Here is a 24914-nt window from a genome sequence, read left to right as displayed (position 1 = left end):
TGAGTATACACTGACGGCGGTCACGCTGCTGCTCTGTATAGTGGTACTGAGTATACACTGACGGCGGTCACGCTGCTGCTCTGTATAGTGATACTGAGTATACACTGACGCCGGTCCCGCTGCTGCTCTGTATAGTGATACTGAGTATACACTGACGCCGGTCCCACTGCTGCTCTGTATAGTGATACTGAGTATACACTGACGGCGGTCCCACTGCTGCTCTGTATAGTGATACTGAGTATACACTGACGGTCACACTGCTCTGTATAGTGATACTGAATATACACTGACGCTGGTCACGCTGCTGCTCTGTATAGTGATACTGAGTATACACTGACGCCGGTCACGCTGCTGCTCCGTATAGTGATACTGAGTATACAATGACGGTCACGCTGCTGCTCTGTATAGTGATACTGAGTATATATACAGTGATATACAATGCCGGTGAGAGTGTATTCAGGTGCATGCAATAGAATGGAGGTGGTTCTTTACTCCCACACACCTGCCGATTGCTGGTGGGCAGTGATGTGGCAACACTGGCACACAGAGAGATTGGCACCATATCCCTGGTAGGACTGCCCACACAACTGGGAGAGAGCTGCAGACTGAGGAGCTTTGTCTGGAACAAACTAGTGCAGAACAAATCAAAATTAAAAGTTTGAGAAACAAGAACTGTTCCGTATATGAAAATATGCACAGGGAGAGGCCGCGGGCAGTCTGTGCCCAGAGAGAGAGACAGCGGGCAGTCTGTGCACAGAGAGAGACCGCGGGCAGTCTGTGCACAGAGAGAGAGAGAGAGACAGCGGGCAGTCTGTGCCCAGAGAGAGAGACAGCGGGCAGTCTGTGCACAGAGAGAGAACGCGGGCAGTCTGTGCACAGAGAGAGAGACAGCGGGCAGTCTGTGCACAGAGAGAGAGAGAGACAGCGGGCAGTCTGTGCACAGAGAGAGAGAGAGAGACAGCGGGCAGTCTGTGCACAGAGAGAGAGAGAGAGACAGCGGGCAGTCTGTGCCCAGAGAGACAGAGAGAGAGAGACACCGGGCAGTCTGTGCACAGAGAGAGACCGCAGGCAGTCTGTGCCCAGAGAGAGAGAGAGAGACCGCGGGCAGTCTGTGCACAGAGAGAGAGAGACAGCGGGCAGTCTGTGCACAGAGAGAGACCGCGGGCAGTCTGTGCACAGAGAGAGAGACAGAGACAGCGGGCAGTCTGTGCACAAAGAGAGACTGCGGGCAGTCTGTGCCCAGAGAGAGAGAGACAGCGGGCAGTCTGTGCCCAGAGAGAGAGAGAGACAGCGGGCAGTCTGTGCACAGAGAGAGAGAGACAGCGGGCAGTCTGTGCACAGAAAGAGAGAGAGACAGCGGGCAGTCTGTGTACAGAGAGAGAGACCACGGGCAGTCTGTGCACAGAAAGAGAGAGAGACCGCGGGCAGTCTGTGTACAGAGAGAGAGACCGCGGGCAGTCTGCGCCCAGAGAGAGAGACCGCGGGCAGTGTGTGCCCAGAGAGAGAGACCACGGGCAGTTTGTGTACACAGAGAGAGAGAGGCGGCGGGCAGTTTGTGCACAGAGAGAGACCGCGGGCAGTCTGTGCACAGAGAGAGACCGTGGGCAGTCTGTGCCCAGAGAGAGAGACCACGGGCAGTCTGTTTACACAGAGAGAGAGAGAGGCGGCGGGCAGTCTGTGTACAGAGAAAGAGGCGGCGGGCAGTCTGTATACAGAGAGAGAGAGACTGCGGGCAGTCTGTGCACAGAGAGAGACCGCGGGCAGTCTTTGTACAGAGAGAGAGACCGCGGGCAGTCTGTGCACAGAGAGAGAGAGGCCACGGGCAGTCTGTGCACAGAGAGAGAGAGACAGCGGGCAGTGTGTGCACAGAGAGAGAGAGCCCGCGGGCATTCTGTGCACAGAGAGAGAGGCGGCGGGCAGTCTGTGCACAGAGAGAGGCCGCGGGCAGTCTGTATACAGAGAGAGGCCGCGGGCAGTCTTTGTACAGAGAGAGAGAGACCGCAGGCAGTCTGTGCACAGAGAGAGAGAGGCCGCGGGCAGTCTGTGTACAGAGAGAGAGACCGCGGGCAGTCTGCGCCCAGAGAGAGAGACCGCAGGCAGTCTGTGCCCAGAGAGAGAGACCACGGGCAGTTTGTGCACAGAGAGAGACCACGGGCAGTCTGTGTACAGAGAGAGAGACCGCGGGCAGTCTGTGCACAGAGAGAGACCGCGGGCAGTCTGTGCCCAGAGAGAGAGAGAGAGAGACCACGGGCAGTCTGTGTACACAGAGAGAGAGAGGCGGCGGGCAGTCTGTGTACAGAGAGAGAGGCCGCGGGCAGTTTGTGCACAGAGAGAGAGAGGCCGCGGGCAGTCTGTGCACAGAGAGAGACAGCGGGCAGTGTGTGCACAGAGAGAGAGAGAGAGAGAGGCCGCGGGCAGTCTTTATACAGAGAGAGGCCGCGGGCAGTCTGTGCACAGAGAGAGAGAGACAGCGGGCAGTCTGTGCATAGAGAGAGAGAGAGAGACCGCGGGCAGTCTGTGCACAAAGAGAGAGAGGCCGCGGGCAGTGTGTGCACAGAGAGAGAGGCCGCGGGCAGTCTGTGCACGTAGAGAGAGGCCGCGGGCAGTCTGTGCACGGAGAGAGAGACCGCGGGCAGTCTGTGCACGGAGAGAGAGACCGCGGGCAGTCTGTATACAGAGAGAGAGACCGCGGGCAGTCTGTATACAGAGAGAGAGACCGCGGGCAGTCTGTGAATGGAGAGAGAGGCCGCGGGCAGTCTGTGCATGGAGAGAGAGAGAGACCGCGGGCAGTGTGTGCACAGAGAGAGAGAGACCGCGGGCAGTGTGTGCACAGAGAGAGAGACCGCGGGCAGTGTGTGCACAGAGAGAGAGGCCGCGGGCAGTGTGTGCATGGAGAGAGAGAGACCGCGGGCAGTCTGTATACAGAGAGAGAGAGACTGTGGGCAGTCTGTATACAGAGAGTCTGTGCACAGAGAGAGAGGCCGCGGGCAGTCTGTGCATGGAGAGAGAGAGGCCGCGGGCAATCTGTATACAGAGAGAAAGAGGCCACGGGCAGTCTGTATACAGAGAGAGAGACTGCGGGCAGTCTGTGCACAGAGAGAGAGGCTGCGGGCAGTCTGTATACAGAGAGAGAGAGAGACTACGGGCAGTCTGTGCACAGAGAGAGAGGCTGCGGGCAGTCTGTGCACAGAGAGAGAGACTGCGGGCAGTCTGTGCACAGAGAGAGAGACTGCGGGCAGTCTGTGCACAGAGAGAGAGACTGCGGGCAGTCTGTATACAGAGAGAGAGAGAGACTACGGGCAGTCTGTATACAGAAAGAGAGACCGCGGGCAGTCTGTATACAGAGAGAGAGACCGCGGGCAGTCTGTGCACGGAGAGAGAGGCTGCGGGCAGTCTGTGTACAGAGAGAGAGAGAGAGAGAGAGAGAGACTGTCAGACAGGAGACGGGAATACATCATTGTACTCACAGTATTTACACAGATACATATAGACAATGTGAAGACTAATTGTTCTCATCCTAATTAACGTATCTGCGTGAGCCAGTATATCTAACTAATACAAACCAATTACAGAGAATTAGTTGAAGAAAATATAGCATTAGTGTGAATGAGTAATCAGAGCCGGATAAAGGATTCAGTAACCCGCACATTCATGTTGTTATATCTGATCATCAGTGTATACATACTCCGTATCATTCTATAGTGTCAGCATATATATTCCGGGTCATTGGGCCTGATTCAGACCTGATCACAACGCTGCTTTCTTAGCAAAGTGGGGCAGATGTAACAGGTGCAGATATAGTTAGATTGGGTTGGAGGGTATTCAAACTGATATCTATATCTTGCAGTGTAAGAATAAAGCAGCCAGTATTTACCCTGCACAAAAAACGAAATAACTCACCCAAATCTAACTCTCTCTGCACATGTTACATCTGCCCCAACTGGAGCGCAGCAAGGTTTTGTCCATTTGCTAAAAAAGCTGCCCTGCAATCAGTTCTGAACCAGGCCCATTAAGCAGTGCGGTAGTTATCCGTATATACTCGGTATTACTATACAGAGCAGCATCTCTGTATATAATGAATAGTAGAATATATAACCATACAGGAATTCTGCACCTTTGGATCCCCCTAAGTTCTGTTTTCTGATGTTCCTTTGCCCAATCTGATTAGTGGACTAGTCGATGTGGCGTAACAGTAGAGGGGTGTGTGCGTTATATTGGCGGAGGTTACGTGATTGCCAGGTCGATAATTCTCTATAATAAAAGGCTAACGCTGCTCCTCACCTCTATTGGGGGGATTTAAGTGTTGTGAGCTATCGGCCACATACCATGATGATTATTAACAAGTGTATACACAATTCTTCATAAAATAGTCCAGATATCCGCTCTAGGAATGACTACGGGATGATGGAGTGTGATGTGGCTCTTATGTGATTATTCACAGCCAATGACGGTAAAGCTGATGATGTCACAGAATGGCAATTGTCCCCAACTGACATTTTTATAAAGATGATCTATAACATGACAGTTAGGAGCCGATTGGTTGATACTTTCTAATTCTCCGAGGTTTAGAAAACCGACCAATATTGAGGCTGCGGCACTGTCTCCTGCGCCTCGCTCGATCCTGTACACTGCAGCACTTTCTCCTGCGCCTCGCTCTATCCTGTACACTGCAGCGCTGTCTCCTGCGCCTCGCTCTATCCTGTACACCAGCACTGCCTCCTGCACCTCACTCTATCCTGTACACTGCGGCACTGTCTCCTGCTCCTCGCTCTATCCTGTACAATGCGGCACTGTCTCCTGCGCCTCACTCTATCCTGCACACTGCAGCACTGTCTCCTGCGCCTCGCTCTATCCTGTACACTACGGCACTGTCTCCTGCACCTCGCTCTATACTTTACACTGCGGCACTGTCTCCTGCACCTCGCTCTATCCTGTACACTGCGGCACTTTCTCCTGCGCCTCGCTCTATCCTGTACACTGCAGCACTTTCTCCTGCGCCTCGCTCTATCCTGTACACTGCAGCACTTTCTCCTGCGCCTCGCTCTATCCTGTACACGGCAGCGCTGTCTCCTGCGCCTCGCTCTATCCTGTACACGGCAGCACTGTCTCCTGCGCCTCGCTCTGTGCTGTACACTGCATCACTTTCTCCTGCGCCTCGCTCTATCCTGTACACTGCAGCGCTGTCTCCTGCGCCTCGCTCTATCCTGTACACCAGCACTGCCTCCTGCACCTCACTCTATCCTGTACACTGCGGCACTGTCTCCTGCTCCTCGCTCTATCCTGTACAATGCGGCACTGTCTCCTGCGCCTCGCTCTATCCTGTACACTGCGGCACTGTCTCCTGCTCCTCGCTCTATCCTGTACAATGCGGCACTGTCTCCTGCTCCTCGCTCTATCCTGTACAATGCAGCACTGTCTCCTGCGCCTCGCTCTATCCCGTACACTGCGGCACTGTCTCCTGCGCCTCGCTCTATCCTGTACACTGCAGCGCTGTCTCCTGCGCCTCGCTCTATCCTGTACACCAGCACTGCCTCCTGCACCTCACTCTATCCTGTACACTGCGGCACTGTCTCCTGCTCCTCGCTCTATCCTGTACAATGCGGCACTGTCTCCTGCGCCTCGCTCTATCCTGTACACTGCGGCACTGTCTCCTGCTCCTCGCTCTATCCTGTACAATGCGGCACTGTCTCCTGCGCCTCGCTCTATCCTGTACACTGCGGCACTGTCTCCTGCGCCTCGCTCTATCCCGTACACTGCGGCACTGTCTCCTGCGCCTCGCTCTATCCTGTACACTGCGGCACTGTCTCCTGCGCCTCGCTCTATCCTGTACACTGCGGCACTGTCTCCTGCGCCTCGCTCTATCCTGTACACTGCGGCACTGTCTCCTGCGCCTCGCTCTATCCTGTACATTGCGGCACTGTCTCCTGCGCCTCGCTCTATCCTGTACACTGCGGCACTGTCTCCTGCGCCTCGCTCTATCCTGTACACAGCGGCACTGTCTCCTGCGCCTCGCTCTATCCTGTACACTGCGGCACTGTCTCCTGCGCCTCGCTCTATCCTGTACACTGCGGCACTGTCTCCTGCGCCTCGCTCTATCCTGTACATTGCGGCACTGTCTCCTGCGCCTCGCTCTATCCTGTACACTGTGGCACTGTCTCCTGCGCCTCGCTCTATCCTGTACACTGCGGCACTGTCTCCTGCGCCTCGCTCTATCCCGTACACTGCGGCACTGTCTCCTGCGCCTCGCTCTATCCCGTACACTGCGGCACTGTCTCCTGCGCCTCGCTCTATCCCGTACACCGGCACTGCCTCCTGCGCCTCGCTCTGTCCTGTACACTGCGGCACTGCCTCCTGCACCTCGCTCTGTCCTGTACACTGCGGCACTGTCTCCTGTGCCTCGCTCTATCCCGTACACTGCGGCACTGTCTCCTGCGCCTCGCTCTATCCTGTACACTGCAGCGCTGTCTCCTGCGCCTCGCTCTATCCCGTACACGGCGGCGCTGTCTCTTGCGCCTCGCTCTATCCTGTACACTGCGGTGCTGTCTCCTGCGCCTCGCTCTATCCTGTACAATGCGTCACTGTCTCCTGCGCCTCGCTCTATCCTGTACACTGCGTTGCTGTCTCCTGCGCCTCGCTCTATCCCGTACACTGCGGCACTGTCTCCTGCGCCTCGCTCTATCCCGTACACTGCGGCACTGTCTCCTGCGCCTCGCTCTATCCTGTACACTGCGGCACTGTCTCCTGCGCCTCGCTCTATCCTGTACATTGCGGCACTGTCTCCTGCGCCTCGCTCTATCCTGTACACTGTGGCACTGTCTCCTGCGCCTCTCTTCCTGCGGCCAGTTGCTGCTGGCGTTTGCACAGCCGTCGGTGGGCGTCTCAGTGCAGATCCAGACACACCGGCAGCATCCGCATGTTTCCGCTCAGTCACGGCGTACGGGATCACAGCTGCCAACGCATTTGCATACATCTCTGAATCAGACCACATACCCGCATCTGCTGTTACACGTAGTATGAATGTGTTTCATGATGAGCTGTCTGCTCCGCTATCTGTGTGATGTGTTGGTGACAGCTCTGCTTACAGCCACTCCAAGGCGATTTGTTGTGTGCGTAGGAAACTTCAAGGGATGAACGCATATCATTTGATTTTATCATCTTACCACATTTCTATGATCTAGCAGTCAGGGTGCAAAGATCAGTGTTCAGTACAGTGGCTGTTGTTTCTCTTCTCTTTGCCATTATGCCTGTCTCACCTTGCAGAGCTCTCCTGCCAATCTTATTGATGGCTGAAACATCTTGTTGCAATTACAAGAGACATATATATAGTGGTAGATGCTCAATTAGTTTGGTAGTGATAATACCACTCAGGTGCATGAAAGGAGGGTTAATACTAAAGACATTGATTCCCAAAGCTCACTGAATGGTATTAGCATTGAATTATCATGTAGTGTTCTAGACTGGTTACTAATACCATTCAGTGAGCTGGGGGAAACCATGGATTGTTACTTACTCAATATTACCCCTTCTCTCATGCACCTGAGTGGTATTACTAGGCTAATTGAGCACCTGCCACTATCTGTATGTATGTTGTGAGAGGCAGAGAGGAGCCTGCATTAGGAGGAGATGCAGGTCCTGATATGGAGTAGTCTGGGGTTGCTGCAAGGCAGGTAGCCTATTACTGCCCATACACTTGTGAGATATTGCATGCAATCTATTTCCACCACCACTGGCCGATAAATCGAATGGTCTTCTGCATTTTGAATGGACCGTTCGCCGTGATGCGTGGGCCCGTCATCGAATGTCGCGTTGATAGATAGTATGTGTATATAATAGCTATCGAATTACAGGAAAGATCACGTGGTTATGCAATCCGCAGGTGGGGGGTGGAGGGGACGCTTTTGACCGCGTGGGGGATTTGGGGTGAGGGGGTCGTCTGGGTACTTTAGAGCTGTGGAGAAGCGCTAGCTGGCAGCAGGGGGGTCAGCTGTGGCGGCAGAATGGTTTCAAACACAAACCACATTATTGTGGGCTGCGTTTGATAATCCGGGAGATATTGTAGCCATGACAAATATGTGATTTTCAAAAAAAACCTGAAAAACTCACTTTGCCTTTTTGACATGTCGACATAGTAAATGTGTTGGCATTTTGACCATGCCGGCATAATCCATATCAACATTTCAAATGTGTCAGGCATCTCGACTGTCTGTCAATAGTGTTGGTGTTTTGTCTGCCCCCCCCCCCCCTTCAGAAATGCCGACATTTACAATGTCCACTTTTTATAAGGCAACAGGTTTTTGTAGGTTTTTTTTGCGTTTTCTATGTCGATACAGATACCGTATCGGTTTACCACACCTCTCGCATGGTTCACTGCGCTCTATGACCACTGGGATGGTAACGTAATGTATAACCAAGTCGATTTTTTTTTTTCCCACCAAAAAAACATGAAAAATGTCTGTAGACTTGTTGTCATATTGACATTGTAAATAAAGAATAATAATAACACCCTACACTGGGGACTATATAAAAAATCTAGAAAATGGGTGTGTCCTGTGTGTTAATGGGCGTGTCTTGTGAGATAAGGGAGTGGCTTCCATGCACTGGGAGGAGTCAGGGGATCATTGTATTGGAAACGTATTCTATACAGAATTGTATTAATTACCTTCTTTCTCTTTTTATGCCAGATTCCAGGACACGGAAGGGTACGTGCTATATCCTCAGATTGGGGACCGATTGGACTTGTTGTGCCCTCGCTCGGAACCTCATGGGCCTTTCTCCTCATCCCCCTACGAATACTACAAGCTTTATTTGGTGGGCACAGAAGAAGAGGTGCTAAAGTGCACCGTCCTGCGGACCCCAAACCTCCTCCTAACCTGTGATCGGCCTGGGCAAGACCTCCGCTTCACCATCAAGTTTCAAGAGTACAGTCCCAACCTGTGGGGACACGAGTTCAAATCCCACCGGGACTATTACATTATTGGTGAGCAGTCATGGTTCTACCCGGGCAGCGGGCATGGGAAGCCTGTTGCCCACATCATTATGCCCGCCATTTTCCTTGCAGTGTCTCCTTCCAGGATCCCGACCCGGGACAGTCCGATGTACGCCGCTAACCATCTTCTTTTCCCACTTCCTGCGGAATTTCCCTCTTACGTGACGTTCTCTAACCAATCCCTGAGCAGTTCATTCCACACCTTAATAAATAACTCCCCACTAACGTCCCAGCCCACCATATTAAATATTTGTGACATTATATAACCAGACAAAACAAATCAATGCTAGAAATCTGCTTGTGGTGAGGGTAAGTAGTGTGGGGTGCCAGCAGGGGTGACTTGCTGACTTCATTTCTGGCCTAGTTGCCTACTCTCCCTAGTATTCTGCGGGAGACTCCAGTTTAAAGATCTGATCTCCCTCTGCCCTGCATTATAAATCAAATCTCCCGCTTCTTTGGATTCTTCTGAATTTCTGGGCAAGGGCAGTGATTTGCTGTAGGGCGGGTGTAAATGATTGGTAGTAATGGCGGTTGGGGGCATTGTGTCCACGGCGATGCGGCTGGCTGTGAATGCAGGCGGAAATCTAAATTGATTTCCGATTTGCTTAAGCCGGGCGTAAATGCCCCTGCTATATGGGCAATTCTGAATGCGGACTTGTGATTCCTATTGTGCAGGTACCAATGATGGACTGGTTCCTGTTGAAAAAGGAAATTCTAAATAGAAAGTCAATAGGTCTACCCCAAAAGGTCGACATGAAAAAGATGTAGAGGTCGACATGAGTTCCCATGATTTTTTTTTTTTAAACAGGCTTGTTCTCAATTCACCAATCGTGTCGGCGTAGAGGGAGCATATAATATAGTGTGCCAAGTATTGCCAGGCTCTGAGCCAGCTCGCCATGAGAGAATATGCCTCGCACTAAATGGGTTGTCAACATTGACCACCCCCCGTCCCCACCCCCAAAAAAATAATATATTTTTTTAAATTGTGTCTACCTTTTTCATGTCGATGTTTTGACCCTGTTGACCTTTCCTATGTCTGCGTATTCACCTTGTTAACCTTGATCGGTATATTGACTGTCAATGTAGACACTGAGGATGTAATAATCCGGGTGTGGATCGTTGGGTCTACAGCATGCACGGGGAACATTCGGCCCTCCAGCTGTTGTTGAACTACACATCCCAGCATGCCCTGTTACCATTTTTCTATTTGGCCATTCTAAAACTGTTGCAGGGCATGCTGGGATGTGTAGTTCAACAACAGCTGGAGGGCCGAAGGTTCCCCATCCCTGCATGCACTATTTTATTCTCCCACCACACCCTAGTGGATGGTAGGGCATGAAATACTGCCTGTCAGCATATGTCAGCTCAAAAAAACAGTGAAAAACCCCATTCCTACCTTTTTGACTGTCGACCTTGCCCATGTTGACCTAATGCTTGTATCGACCTTCACCCATGTCGACATAAACCCATGTCAACCTAGTGGTGTCGACCCCAATGTTTTTCGGCCTAGTTGCTGTAGACCTAATGACCGTATCCCAATAATCCACACCCTGAGGGACACGGCATCCATGTTTCCTGCTTTCTGTCCTTTTTTCCTTCATGTTCTCTCCCGTGTCTCTCTGTCCCCTCCACAGACACCCCCTCTCCCCAATCTGCCCCTCGGGGTACAGTCTTGTATTTACAGTCAGTGGGTGGAAGTAACGCTGTGCGAAATTTAGGTCAGAAATAGATTAGAGGAGAGACTGGGTGAGGGAACCAGACCTGGACATCTCCTGATACCTCCGTAACAAGGCACTGACTGACCGGCAGGGACGGATTTGTGCCTAGGCCCGTGAGGCACCGGCCTCAGGGCGGCACCAATTAAGGGCGGCAGGCAGGCTGACATTCTGTTAAATAGCAGCATGGGAGAGCGGGTCGGCAGCGGCGAGTGACGAGCGCCGCCGCCGCAGACATGAATTATCATATGTCGGCGGCAGCGCCGCTCGTCACCCGCCACTGCCCACCCACTCTGTCATGCACATTACATCACCGCTCAGTGACTGGGTCCGACGGTCCTCCTGCGCGTCTGGAAATGGCTCAGGCTCACTGCTGCCGGCTCCCGCCCATTGGCTAATCTACACACACACACACAGTCTATTGGCTGCTGTGTATCCAGCAGCTGAGCGGCACGCAGATCCTCCCTGCGCTCAGTCAGTCACAGTGTGTGAGCCGGAGAGAGACTGACGGAGACACTGTGCTAATCACTGTACTAATAAGTGCCTCCCTCCCTCCAGGTACAGTGAGCAGCCCAGAGTGCTTAAAAAAATATTAAGGTGGACTACAGTTAAATTTTTATGAAATATTTAAATAACAATGTATATACATATATGATTACATTAAAATAGGGGGAGGGGACACAAAAATGTTGTGCCTAGGGGCGGCCTGGCCCCTAAATTCGCCCCTGCTGACCGGTCGCTATCGGCTGACAGGAGGTACGGGAGACTGTCAGGCTTAAAGCCTCTCCTTTGTAACAGGACAGAATACCAGGATCACCCGTGTTAGCCATTCCTTTACTATATAGATATAATGTATACAATCTCTGCTGCTCTATATAATATCTCTGCGCTGGATGTTTCTCCCATATTGACCCTGTTACTCCTCTGTATAATATCTCTGCGCTGGATGTGTCTCCCGTACTGCCCCTGTTACTCTTCTGTATAATATCTGCGCTGGATGTTTCTCCCGTACCGACCCTGTCACTCCTCTGTATAATATCTCTGCGCTGGATGTGTCTCCCGTACCGCCCCTGTTACTCCTCTGTATAATATCTCTGCGCTGGATGTGTCTCCCGTACTGACCCTGTTACTCCTCTGTATAATATCTCTGCGCTGGATGTGTCTCCCGTATTGACCCTGTTACTCCTCTGTATAATATCTCTGAGCTGGATGTGTCTCACGTACTGACCCTGTTACTCCTCTGTATAATATCTCTGTGCTGGATGTGTCTCCCGTACCGACCCTGTTACTCCTCTGTATAATATCTCTGCGGTGGATGTGTCTCCCGTACCGACCCTGTTACTCCTCTGTATAATATCTCTGCGCTGGATGTGTCTCCCGTACCGCCCCTGTTACTCCTCTGTATAATATCTCTGCGCTGGATATGTCTCCTGCGCTGGATGTGACCCTGTTACTCCTCTGTAAAATATCTCTGCGCTGGACGTGTCTCCCGTACTGACCCTGTTACTCCTCAGTATAATATCTCTGCGCTGGATGTGTCTCCTGTACTGACCCTGTTACTCCTCTGTATAATATCTCTGCGCTGGATGTGTCTCCCGTACCGACCCTGTTACTCCTCTGTATAATATCTCTGCGCTGGATGTGTCTCCCGTACCGACCTTTTTACTCCTCTGTATAATATCTCTGCGCTGGATATGTCTCCTGCGCTGGATGTGACCCTGTTACTCCTCTGTATAATATCTCTGCGCTGGACGTGTCTCCCGTACTGACCCTGTTACTCCTCTGTATAATATCTCTGCTCTGGATGTGTCTCCCGTACTGCCCCTGTTACTCCTCTGTATAATATCTCTGCGCTGGATGTGTCTCCCGTACTGACCCTTTTACTCCTCTGTATAATATCTCTGCACTGGATGTGTCTCCCGTACCGAACCTGTTACTCCTCTGTATAATATCTCTGCACTGGATGTGTCTCCCGTACCGACCCTGTTACTCCTCTGTATAATATCTCTGCGCTGTTTGAGTCTCCTGTACTGCCCCTGTTACTCCTCTGTATAATATCTCTGTGCTGGATGTGTCTCCCGTACCGCCCCTGTTACTCCTCTGTATAATATCTCTGCGCTGGATGTGTCTCCCGTACCGCCCCTGTTACTCCTCTGTATGGCCCTTATTCTGATTGATGCGTACTTTTCCGCATACTTTCGGATCGCGTCTTTACGGCGTCTGCGCATGCGTGGAGAACGCTACGCGCATGTGCCACGCCTTGACTCCGTACCTGTTCGGGCAAATCCCGTACAAAACTGGTCCCCGCAATCATTCGGGAAATATGGGCGTATTATGGGCGTCATGCGGAATGACACATGGGCGTAGTTTCAAAGTGGGCAAAACGGGGCGGAAACATGGGCGGACACGGGGGAGTACACTTATGTTGGGGGGCGTACATTCGGATAGCACTCCGAATGCACGCGAACAAAAAGGGAAGAAATGTGCGGTGTCCAAAAGGCCACTATTGCTTTGCGGACACCACTCGTTCCTGCGGGAGGCGAACGGACCGCCTAATGACTACAAGCATTAACACCTGAACCCAATAAAATCGACTCCTTTACTCATTACTCACTAATAGGACGCTTGTCAGTGCTTTAATTGAAACCATTGCACTTAAATTGCTGTAAGGGTTAATGTGTGCAATGCATGTGTTAGGCATGCTTGTAAGGATATATTGGCATCTAATTGATTCCAATTCCAAATAAGCAGTTTTTTATGAGGATAGGTAATTGAATAAGTGGGTCATGTGATGTATTGCAGAAGATACATAATAGTGGGTTGTTTGGCGTAAATACTCCGCTTACGGGCGGTAGCACCGCTTGCCTCCCGTTCGGATGCGGTATTCCCGAGCATACTCTGTAATACTCTGTAATACCGTGCAGAATCGGAGTGTTTCTCCCGCACACGCATGGTTTCTATGTCGTCCGTAAACACGCCCTGTTCTTAAAGAGTGAGTCCGTCCGAATGCGGAGGACCCGTGGGCGTTTCTACGGACGATGGCCGCACGCGGCAGAACACCGTGGCGTGCGGACCGCTCCGTAAGAATGCGGGAATATCCGCACCGATCAGAATAAGGGCCTCTAATATCTCTGCGCTGGATGTGTCTCCCCTACCGCCCCTGTTACTCCTCTGTATAATATCTCTGCGCTGGATGTGTCTCCTGTACCGACCCTGTTACTCCTCTGTATAATATCTCTGCGCTGGATGTGTCTCCCGTACCGCCCCTGTTACTCCTCTGTATAATATCTCTGCGCTGGATGTGTCTCCCGTACCGCCCCTGTTACTCCTCTGTATAATATCTCTGCGCTGGATGTGTCTCCCGTACTGACCCTGTTACTCCTCTGTATAATATCTCTGCGCTGGATGTGTCTCCCGTACCGACCCTGTTACTCCTCTGTATAATATCTCTGCGCTGGATGTGTCTCCTGTACCGCCCCTGTTACTCCTCTGTATAATATCTCTGCGCTGGATGTGTCTCCTGTACCGCCCCTGTTACTCCTCTGTATAATATCTCTGCGCTAGATGTGTCTCCCGTACCGCCCCTGTTACTCCTCTGTATAATATCTCTGCGCTAGATGTGTCTCCCGTACTGACCCTGTTATTCCTCTGTATAATATCTCTGCGCTGCATGTGTCTCCCGTACTGACCCTGTTACTCTTCTGTATAATATCTCTGCGCTGGATGTGTCTCCTGTACCGACCCTGTTACTCCTCTGTATAATATCTCTGCGCTGGATGTGTCTCCCGTACCGACCCTGTTACTCCTCTGTATAATATCTGTGTGCTGGATGTGTCTCCCGTACCGACCCTGTTACTCCTCTGTATAATATCTCTGCGCTGGATGTGTCTCCCGTACCGACCCTGTTACTCCTCTGTATAATATCTCTGCGCTGGATGTGTCTCCCGTACCGCCCCTGTTACTCCTCTGTATAATATCTCTGCGCTGGATGTGTCTCCTGTACCGACCCTGTTACTCCTCTGTATAATATCTCTGCGCTGGATGTGTCTCCCGTACTGCCCCTGTTACTCCTCTGTATAATATCTCTGCGCTGGATGTGTCTCCCGTACCGACCCTGTTACTCCTTTGTATAATATCTCTGCGCTGGATGTGTCTCCCGTACCGACCTTGTTACTCCTCTATAATATCTCTGCGCTGGATGTGTCTCCCGTACCGACCCTGTTACTCCTCTGTATAATATCTCTGCGCTGGATGTGTCTCCCGTACCGCCCCTGTTACTCCTCTGTATAATATCTCTGCGCTGGATGTGTCTCCCGTACTGACCCTGTTACTCCTCTGTATAAAATCTCTGCGCTGGACGTGTCTCCCGTACTGACCCTGTTACTCCTCTGTATAATATCTCTGCGCTGGATGTGTCTCCTGTACTGACCCTGTTACTCCTCTGTATAATATCTCTGCGCTGGATGTGTCTCCCGTACCGACCCTGTTACTCCTCTGTATAATATCTCTGCGCTGGATGTGTCTCCCGTACCGACCTTTTTACTCCTCTGTATAATATCTCTGCGCTGGATATGTCTCCTGCGCTGGATGTGACCCTGTTACTCCTCTGTATAATATCTCTGCGCTGGACGTGTCTCCCGTACTGACCCTGTTACTCCTCTGTATAATATCTCTGCTCTGGATGTGTCTCCCGTACTGCCCCTGTTACTCCTCTGTATAATATCTCTGCGCTGGATGTGTCTCCCGTACTGACCCTTTTACTCCTCTGTATAATATCTCTGCACTGGATGTGTCTCCCGTACCGAACCTGTTACTCCTCTGTATAATATCTCTGCACTGGATGTGTCTCCCGTACCGACCCTGTTACTCCTCTGTATAATATCTCTGCGCTGTTTGAGTCTCCTGTACTGCCCCTGTTACTCCTCTGTATAATATCTCTGTGCTGGATGTGTCTCCCGTACCGCCCCTGTTACTCCTCTGTATAATATCTCTGCGCTGGATGTGTCTCCCGTACCGCCCCTGTTACTCCTCTGTATAATATCTCTGCGCTGGATGTGTCTCCCCTACCGCCCCTGTTACTCCTCTGTATAATATCTCTGCGCTGGATGTGTCTCCTGTACCAACCCTGTTACTCCTCTGTATAATATCTCTGCGCTGGATGTGTCTCCCGTACCGCCCCTGTTACTCCTCTGTATAATATCTCTGCGCTGGATGTGTCTCCCGTACCGCCCCTGTTACTCCTCTGTATAATATCTCTGCGCTGGATGTGTCTCCCGTACTGACCCTGTTACTCTTTTGTATAATATCTCTGCGCTGGATGTGTCTCCCGTACCGACCCTGTTACTCCTCTGTATAATATCTCTGCGCTGGATGTGTCTCCTGTACCGCCCCTGTTACTCCTCTGTATAATATCTCTGCGCTGGATGTGTCTCCTGTACCGCCCCTGTTACTCCTCTGTATAATATCTCTGCGCTGGATTTGTCTCCCGTACCGCCCCTGTTACTCCTCTGTATAATATCTCTGCGCTAGATGTGTCTCCCGTACCGCCCCTGTTACTCCTCTGTATAATATCTCTGCGCTAGATGTGTCTCCCGTACTGACCCTGTTATTCCTCTGTATAATATCTCTGCGCTGCATGTGTCTCCCGTACTGACCCTGTTACTCTTCTGTATAATATCTCTGCGCTGGATGTGTCTCCTGTACCGACCCTGTTACTCCTCTGTATAATATCTCTGCGCTGGATGTGTCTCCCGTACCGACCCTGTTACTCCTCTGTATAATATCTGTGTGCTGGATGTGTCTCCCGTACCGACCCTGTTACTCCTCTGTATAATATCTCTGCGCTGGATGTGTCTCCCGTACCGACCCTGTTACTCCTCTGTATAATATCTCTGCGCTGGATGTGTCTCCCGTACCGCCCCTGTTACTCCTCTGTATAATATCTCTGCGCTGGATGTGTCTCCCGTACCGACCCTGTTACTCCTTTGTATAATATCTCTGCGCTGGATGTGTCTCCCGTACCGACCTTGTTACTCCTCTATAATATCTCTGCGCTGGATGTGTCTCCCGTACCGACCCTGTTACTCCTCTGTATAATATCTCTGCGCTGGATGTGTCTCCCGTACCGCCCCTGTTACTCCTCTGTATAATATCTCTGCGCTGGATGTGTCTCCCCTACCGCCCCTGTTACTCCTCTGTATAATATCTCTGCGCTGGATGTGTCTCCTGTACTGACCCTGTTACTCCTCTGTATAATATCTCTGCGCTGGATGTGTCTCCCGTACCGCCCCTGTTACTCCTCTGTATAATATCTCTGCGCTGGATATGTCTCCCGTACTGCCCCTGTTACTCCTCTGTATAATATCTCTGCGCTGGATGTGACCCTGTTACTCCTCTGTATAATATCTCTGCGCTGGACGTGTCTCCCGTACTGACCCTGTTACTCCTCTGTATAATATCTCTGTGCTGGATGTGTCTCCCGTACTGCCCCTGTTACTCCTCTGTATAATATCTCTGCGCTGGATGTGTCTCCCCTACCGCCCCTGTTACTCCTCTGTATAATATCTCTGCGCTGGATGTGTCTCCTGTACTGACCCTGTTACTCCTCTGTATAATATCTCTGCGCTGGATGTGTCTCCCGTACCGCCCCTGTTACTCCTCTGTATAATATCTCTGCGCTGGATATGTCTCCTGCGCTGGATGTGACCCTGTTACTCCTCTGTATAATATCTCTGCGCTGGACGTGTCTCCCGTACTGACCCTGTTACTCCTCTGTATAATATCTCTGTGCTGGATGTGTCTCCCGTACTGCCCCTGTTACTCCTCTGTATAATATCTCTGCGCTGGATGTGTCTCCCGTACTGACCCTGTTACTCCTCTGTATAATATCTCTGTGCTGGATGTGTCTCCCGTACTGACCCTGTTACTCCTCTGTATAATATCTCTGCGCTGGATGTGTCTCCCGTACCGCCCCTGTTACTCCTCTGTATAATATCTCTTCGCTGGATGTGTCTCCCGTACCGCCCCTGTTACTCCTCTGTATAATATCTCTGCCCTGGATGTGTCTCCCTTACCGACCCTGTTACTCCTATGTATAATATCTCTGCGCTGGATGTGTCTCCCGTACTGACCCTGTTACTCCTCTGTATAATATCTCTGCGCTGGATGTGTCTCCCGTACCGCCCCTGTTACTCCTTTGTATAATATCTCTGCGCTGGATGTGTCTCCTGTACTGACCCTGTTACTCCTCTGTATAATATCTCTGCGCTGGATGTGTCTCCCGTACTGACCCTGTTACTCCTCTGTATAATATCTCTACGCTGGATGTGTCTCCCGTACCGCCCCTGTTACTCCTCTGTATAATATCTCTTCGCTGGATGTGTCTCACGTACCGCCCCTGTTACTCCTCTGTATAATATCTCTGCCCTGGATGTGTCTCCCTTACCGACCCTGTTACTCCTATGTATAATATCTCTGCGCTGGATGTGTCTCCCGTACTGACCCTGTTACTCCTCTGTATAATATCTCTGCGCTGGATGTGTCTCCCGTACCGCCCCTGTTACTCCTTTGTATAATATCTCTGCGCTGGATGTGTCTCCTGTACTGACCCTGTTACTCCTCTGTATAATATCTCTGCGCTGGATGTGTCTCCTGTACTGACCCTGTTACTCCTCTGTATAATATCTCTGCGCTGGATGTGTCTCCCGTACCGACCCTGTTACTCCTCTGTATAATATCTCTGCGCTGGATGTGTCTCCCGTACCGACCTTTTTACTCCTCTGTATAATATCTCTGCGCTGGATATGTCTCCTGCGCTGGATGTGACCCTGTTACTCCTCTGTATAATATCTCTGCGCTGGATGTGTCTCCCATACTGACCCTGTTACTCCTCTGTATAATATCTCTGCGCTGAATGTGTCTCCCGTACCGCCCCTGTTACTCCTCTGTATAATATCTCTGCGCTGCATATGTCTCCCGTACCGCCCCTGTTACTCCTCTGTATAATATCTCTGCGCTGGATGTGTCTCCTGTACTGACCCTGTTACTCCTCTGTATAATATCTCTGCGCTGGATGTGTCTCCAGTACCGCCCCTGTTACTCCTCTGTATAATATCTCTGCGCTGGATATGTCTCCTGCGCTGGATGTGACCCTGTTACTCCTCTGTATAATATCTCTGCGCTGGACGTGTCTCCCGTACTGACCCTGTTACTCCTCTGTATAATATCTCTGTGCTGGATGTGTCTCCCGTACTGCCCCTGTTACTCCTCTGTATAATATCTCTGCGCTGGATGTGTCTCCCCTACCGCCCCTGTTACTCCTCTGTATAATATCTCTGCGCTGGATGTGTCTCCTGTACTGACCCTGTTACTCCTCTGTATAATATCTCTGCGCTGGATGTGTCTCCCGTACCGCCCCTGTTACTCCTCTGTATAATATCTCTGCGCTGGATATGTCTCCTGCGCTGGATGTGACCCTGTTACTCCTCTGTATAATATCTCTGCGCTGGACGTGTCTCCCGTACTGACCCTGTTACTCCTCTGTATAATATCTCTGTGCTGGATGTGTCTCCCGTACTGCCCCTGTTACTCCTCTGTATAATATCTCTGCGCTGGATGTGTCTCCCGTACTGACCCTGTTACTCCTCTGTATAATATCTCTGTGCTGGATGTGTCTCCCGTACTGACCCTGTTACTCCTCTGTATAATATCTCTGCGCTGGATGTGTCTCCCGTACCGCCCCTGTTACTCCTCTGTATAATATCTCTTCGCTGGATGTGTCTCCCGTACCGCCCCTGTTACTCCTCTGTATAATATCTCTGCCCTGGATGTGTCTCCCTTACCGACCCTGTTACTCCTATGTATAATATCTCTGCGCTGGATGTGTCTCCCGTACTGACCCTGTTACTCCTCTGTATAATATCTCTGCGCTGGATGTGTCTCCCGTACCGCCCCTGTTACTCCTTTGTATAATATCTCTGCGCTGGATGTGTCTCCTGTACTGACCCTGTTACTCCTCTGTATAATATCTCTGCGCTGGATGTGTCTCCTGTACTGACCCTGTTACTCCTCTGTATAATATCTCTGCGCTGGATGTGTCTCCCGTACCGACCCTGTTACTCCTCTGTATAATATCTCTGCGCTGGATGTGTCTCCCGTACCGACCTTTTTACTCCTCTGTATAATATCTCTGCGCTGGATATGTCTCCTGCGCTGGATGTGACCCTGTTACTCCTCTGTATAATATCTCTGCGCTGGATGTGTCTCCCATACTGACCCTGTTACTCCTCTGTATAATATCTCTGCGCTGAATGTGTCTCCCGTACCGCCCCTGTTACTCCTCTGTATAATATCTCTGCGCTGCATATGTCTCCCGTACCGCCCCTGTTACTCCTCTGTATAATATCTCTGCGCTGGATGTGTCTCCCGTACCGACCCTGTTACTCCTCTGTCTAATATCTCTGCGCTGGATGTGTCTCCCGTACCAACCTTTTTACTCCTCTGTATAATATCTCTGCGCTGGATATGTCTCCTGCGCTGGATGTGACCCTGTTACTCCTCTGTATAATATCTCTGCGCTGGACGTGTCTCCCATACTGACCCTGTTACTCCTCTGTATAATATCTCTGCGCTGAATGTGTCTCCCGTACCGCCCCTGTTACTCCTCTGTATAATATCTCTGCGCTGCATATGTCTCACGTACCGCCCCTGTTACTCCTCTGTCTAATATCTCTGCGCTGGATGTGTCTCCCGTACCGACCCTGTTACTCCTCTGTCTAATATCTCTGAGCTGGATGTGTCTCCCATACTGCCCCTGTTTCTCCTTCTGCTATATAAATATATATGTAAAGGGACTCTGTAATAACATGTAATGGTATCTAATGCGATGGTAGATGTGTGATATGTGCTTTTTCCTCCATCTCATTATATCTATATCATCCCTCTCCCACCTCCCTCCTCTCCCCACCCTGTCCCCCACAGGCATGTCATTATACACCCTCCGCCTCGCCTGCTTCCCATTCTGCTGCTCCCTGGTTGGCTGCAGCTCTTCCTTCCGTGACAAGGGGCACTGGGGGACATGATTTAATAAAACAGGACCCAAGATGGCTGTCACAGCAAGTTAGCGAGTGGGCTCGTTTAGCGTACAGTGCTTCCTAGCAAAGCGAGATAGTCTGCAGCGCTTTGCAGAGCGTCTCACACAGTCTTATCTATAAGGGCTTTACATGTAACGTACTGCGTGGGGATGCCTTATACTGTACCTAATGCACAGTGATCACACCGCTCTGTGTAATAATATAGTGATACTGAGTATACGCTGATAGTGATCACACCGCTCTGTGTAATAATATAGTGATAATGAGTATACGCTGATAGTGATCACACCGCTCTGTGTAATAATATAGTGATACTGAGTATACACTGATAGTGATCACACCGCTCTGTGTAATAATATAGTGATACTGAGTATACGCTGATAGTGATCACACCGCTCTGTGTAATTATATAGTGATACTGAGTATACGCTGATAGTGATCACACCGCCCTGTGTAATTATATAGTGATACTGAGTATACGCTGATAGTGATCACACCGCTCTGTGTAATTATATAGTGATACTGAGTATACGCTGATAGTGATCACACCGCCCTGTGTAATAATATAGTGATACTGAGTATACGCTGATAGTGATCACACCGCTCTGTGTAATTATATAGTGATACTGAGTATACGCTGATAGTGATCACACCGCTCTGTGTAATAATACAGTGATACTGAGTATACGCTGATAGTGATCACACCGCTCTGTGTAATAATATAGTGATACTGAGTATACGCTGATAGTGATCACACCGCTCTGTGTAATAATATAGTGATACTGAGTATACGCTGATAGTGATCACACCGCTCTGTGTAATAATAAAGTGATACTGAGTATACACTGATAGTGATCACACCGCTCTGTGTAATAATATAGTGTTACTGAGTATACGCTGATAGTGATCACACCGCTCTGTAATAATATAGTGATACTGAGTATACGCTGATAGTGATCACACCGCTCTGTAAAATAATATAGTGATACTGAGTACACGCTGATAGTGATCACACCGCTCTGTGTAATAATATAGTGATACTGAGTACACGCTGATAGTGATCACACCGCTCTGTGTAATAATATAGTGATACTGAGTATACGCTGATAGTGATCACACCGCTCTGTGTAATAACATAGTGATACTGAGTATACGCTGATAGTGATCACACCGCTCTGTGTAATAGTATAGTGATACTGAGTATACGCTGATAGCGATCACACCGCCCTGTGTAATTGTATAGTGATACTGAGTATACGCTGATAGTGATCACACCGCTCTGTGTAATAGTATAGTGATACTGAGTATACGCTGATAGTGATCACACCGCTCTGTGTAATAATATAGTGATACTGAGTATACGCTGATAGTGATCACACCGCCCTGTGTAATTATATAGTGATACTGAGTATACGCTGATAGTGATCACACCGCTCTGTGTAATTATATAGTGATACTGAGTATACGCTGATAGTGATCACACCGCTCTGTGTAATAGTATAGTGATACTGAGTATACACTAATAGTGATCACACCACTCTGTGTAATAATATAGTGATACTGAGTATACACTGATAGTGATCACATCGCTCTGTGTAATAATATAGCGATACTGAGTATATGCTGATAGTGATCACACCGCTCTGTGTAATAATATAGTGATACTGAGTATACGCTGATAGTGATCACACCGCTCTGTGTAATAATATAGTGATACTGAGTATACGCTGATAGTGATCACACTGCTCTGTGTAATAATATAGTGATACTGAGTATACGCTGATAGTGATCACACCGCCATGTATAATAATATAGTGATACTGAGTATACGCTGATAGTGATCACACCGCTCTGTGTAATAATATAGTGATACTGAGTATACGCTGATAGTGATCACACCGCTCTGTGTAATATAGTGATAGTGAGTATACGCTGATAGTGATCACACCGCTCTGTGTAATAATATAATGATACTGAGTATTGATAATGGTCACATTGGTTTGCGTCCCAGTCTGATTATGAACATGTTGTAAAGGCGACTGTATTGCAGACAGATCAATAATATCCCTATCGGCGAGACCTACTAATACTTGAAAGTGCAAAATTGGAGAAAGATAAAAGTACCAAGCACCGGCTCCTAACTGCCATGTTACAGGGTGTGTTTGAAAAATGACAGCTGCTTGCTGATTGGTTGATACTATATATCTCTCCATTTAACACTTTTCTAAGCTTCGCACATCTGCGCTATATGTGTAACCATGTACGCTATTGCTCCACCCCCGCTGTTCCCGACACAGGAGAAGAGCAGCTGTTTATATTACATTTGGCACTTGCATCTACCCCATGCCAGGGGCCATTTGGCATAGAGAACTTCTCACAATACCCATAACGCTTGCATCGTACATGCCTGGTCATCTGAACTCCTGGAAGTATAGGCAGATCTCCCGCATCCTGCCCACAACCTAGCAATATGGGGTCATAATGTGGAGAATCTCATGTACAATAATGGGTATATTTCTGTAATAGATGGCTGGTTCTATAGCCCATCCTTTGCTGGTTCTATATGTTTGTGTTATTCATTCTTTGGCAATCCAGTTTATGGTGATGTTACTCTCATTCTAGCAACTTCGGATGGTACCCCAGAGGGATTGGAAAATCTAAATGGAGGCGTGTGTCAGACCAAAGGCATGAAGGTCACCTTAAAGGTTGGACAGAGTAAGTTCTGCACTTCACCAATGGTCATAGCCAACTATATTCTGACCAGGATAGATTCATTGTGTAACTGGAGGTGTGAGAGAGGAAGGGAAGTGTAACTGGAGTTAGGGGAGAGAGGAAGGGAAGTGTAACTGGAGTTAGGGGAGAGAGCAAGGGAAGTGTAACTGGAGTTAGGGGAGAGAGGAAGGGAAGTGTAACTGGAGGTAGGAGAGAGGAAGGGAAGTGTAACTGGAGTTAGGGGAGAGAGGAAGGGAAGTTTATTTGGAGGTAGGAGAGATGAAGGGAAGAGTAACTGGAGGTAGGGGAGAGAGGAAGGGAAGTGTAACTGGAGGAAGGGAAGTAACTGGTGGTAGGAGAGAGGAAGGGAAGTAACTGGAGGTAGGAGAGAGGAAGGGATGTGTAACTGGATGTAGGAAAGAGAGGAAGGGAAGTGTAAGTGGAGTTAGGAGAGAGAGGGGAAGGGAAGTGTAACTGGAGGCAGGAGAGAGAGAAAGGGAAGTGGATGTGTGAGAGAAGAGAGAGGAGGGGAAGTGGAACTGGAGGTGTGAGAGAGGGGAAGTGTAACTGGAGTTAGGAGAGAGGAAGGGAAGTGTAACTGGAGGTGTGAGAGAGGGGAAGTGTAACTGGAGTTAGGAGAGAGGAAGGGAAGTGTAACTGGAGGTGTGAGAGAGGGGAAGGGAAGTGTAACTGAAGCTGTGTGAGAGAGAAAGGGAAGTGTAACTGGAGGTGTGAGAGAGGGGAAGTGTAACTGGAGTTAGGAGAGAGGAAGGGAAGTATAACTGGAAGTGTGAGACAGAGGAAGGGAAGTGTAACTGAAGCTGTGTGAGAGAGAAAGGGAAGTGTAACTGGAGGTGTGAGAAAGGGAAGTGTAGCTTGAGGAGTGAGAGAGAAAGGGAAGTGTAACTGGAAGTGTGAGACAGAGGAATGGAAGTGTAACTGGAGGTGTGAGAAAGGGAAGTGTAGCTTGAGGTTTGAGAGAGAAAGGGAAGTATAGCTGGAAGTGTGAGACAGGAATGGAAGTGTAACTGAAGCTGTGTGAGAGAGAAAGGGAAGTGTAACTGGAGGTGTGAGAGATGGGAAGGGAAGTGTAACTGGAGGTGTGAGAGAGAAAGGGAAGTATAACTGGAAGTGTGAGACAGAGGAAGGGAAGTGTAAATGAAGCTGTGTGAGAGAGAAGTGTAACTGGAGGTGTGAGAAAGGGAAGTGTAACTGGAGGTGTGAGAGAGAAAGGGAAGTGTAACTGAAGCTGTGTGAGAGAGAAGTGTAACTGAAGGTGTGAGAAAGGAAAGTGTAACTGGAAGTGTGAGACAGAGGAATGGAAGTGTAACTGGAGGTGTGAGACAGAGGAATGGAAGTGTAACTGGAGGTGTGAGAGAGGGGAAGGGAAGTGTAACTGGAGTTAGGAGA

At 49.9% G+C, this 24914-nt stretch overlaps 1 protein-coding gene across 1 annotated transcript in view; it reads left to right on the top strand.

The window, feature by feature from the left end:
• Positions 1-24914, top strand: part of EFNB3 (ephrin B3) — a 53936-nt gene that overhangs the window by 24060 nt on the left and 4962 nt on the right. Inside the window, exons 2-3 of the mRNA XM_083185672.1 lie at positions 8682-8977; positions 23415-23507. Coding sequence (XP_083041798.1) covers positions 8682-8977; positions 23415-23507 — 389 coding nt within the window. The remainder of the gene's footprint in view (positions 1-8681; positions 8978-23414; positions 23508-24914) is intronic.

The sequence above is a fragment of the Crinia signifera genome, chromosome 4, assembly GCF_055691185.1.
Source record: "Crinia signifera chromosome 4, ASM5569118v1, whole genome shotgun sequence".
In the NCBI taxonomy this organism is placed as follows: Eukaryota; Metazoa; Chordata; class Amphibia; order Anura; family Myobatrachidae; genus Crinia; species Crinia signifera.
This window is presented reverse-complemented; position numbering and strand designations above follow the sequence as displayed.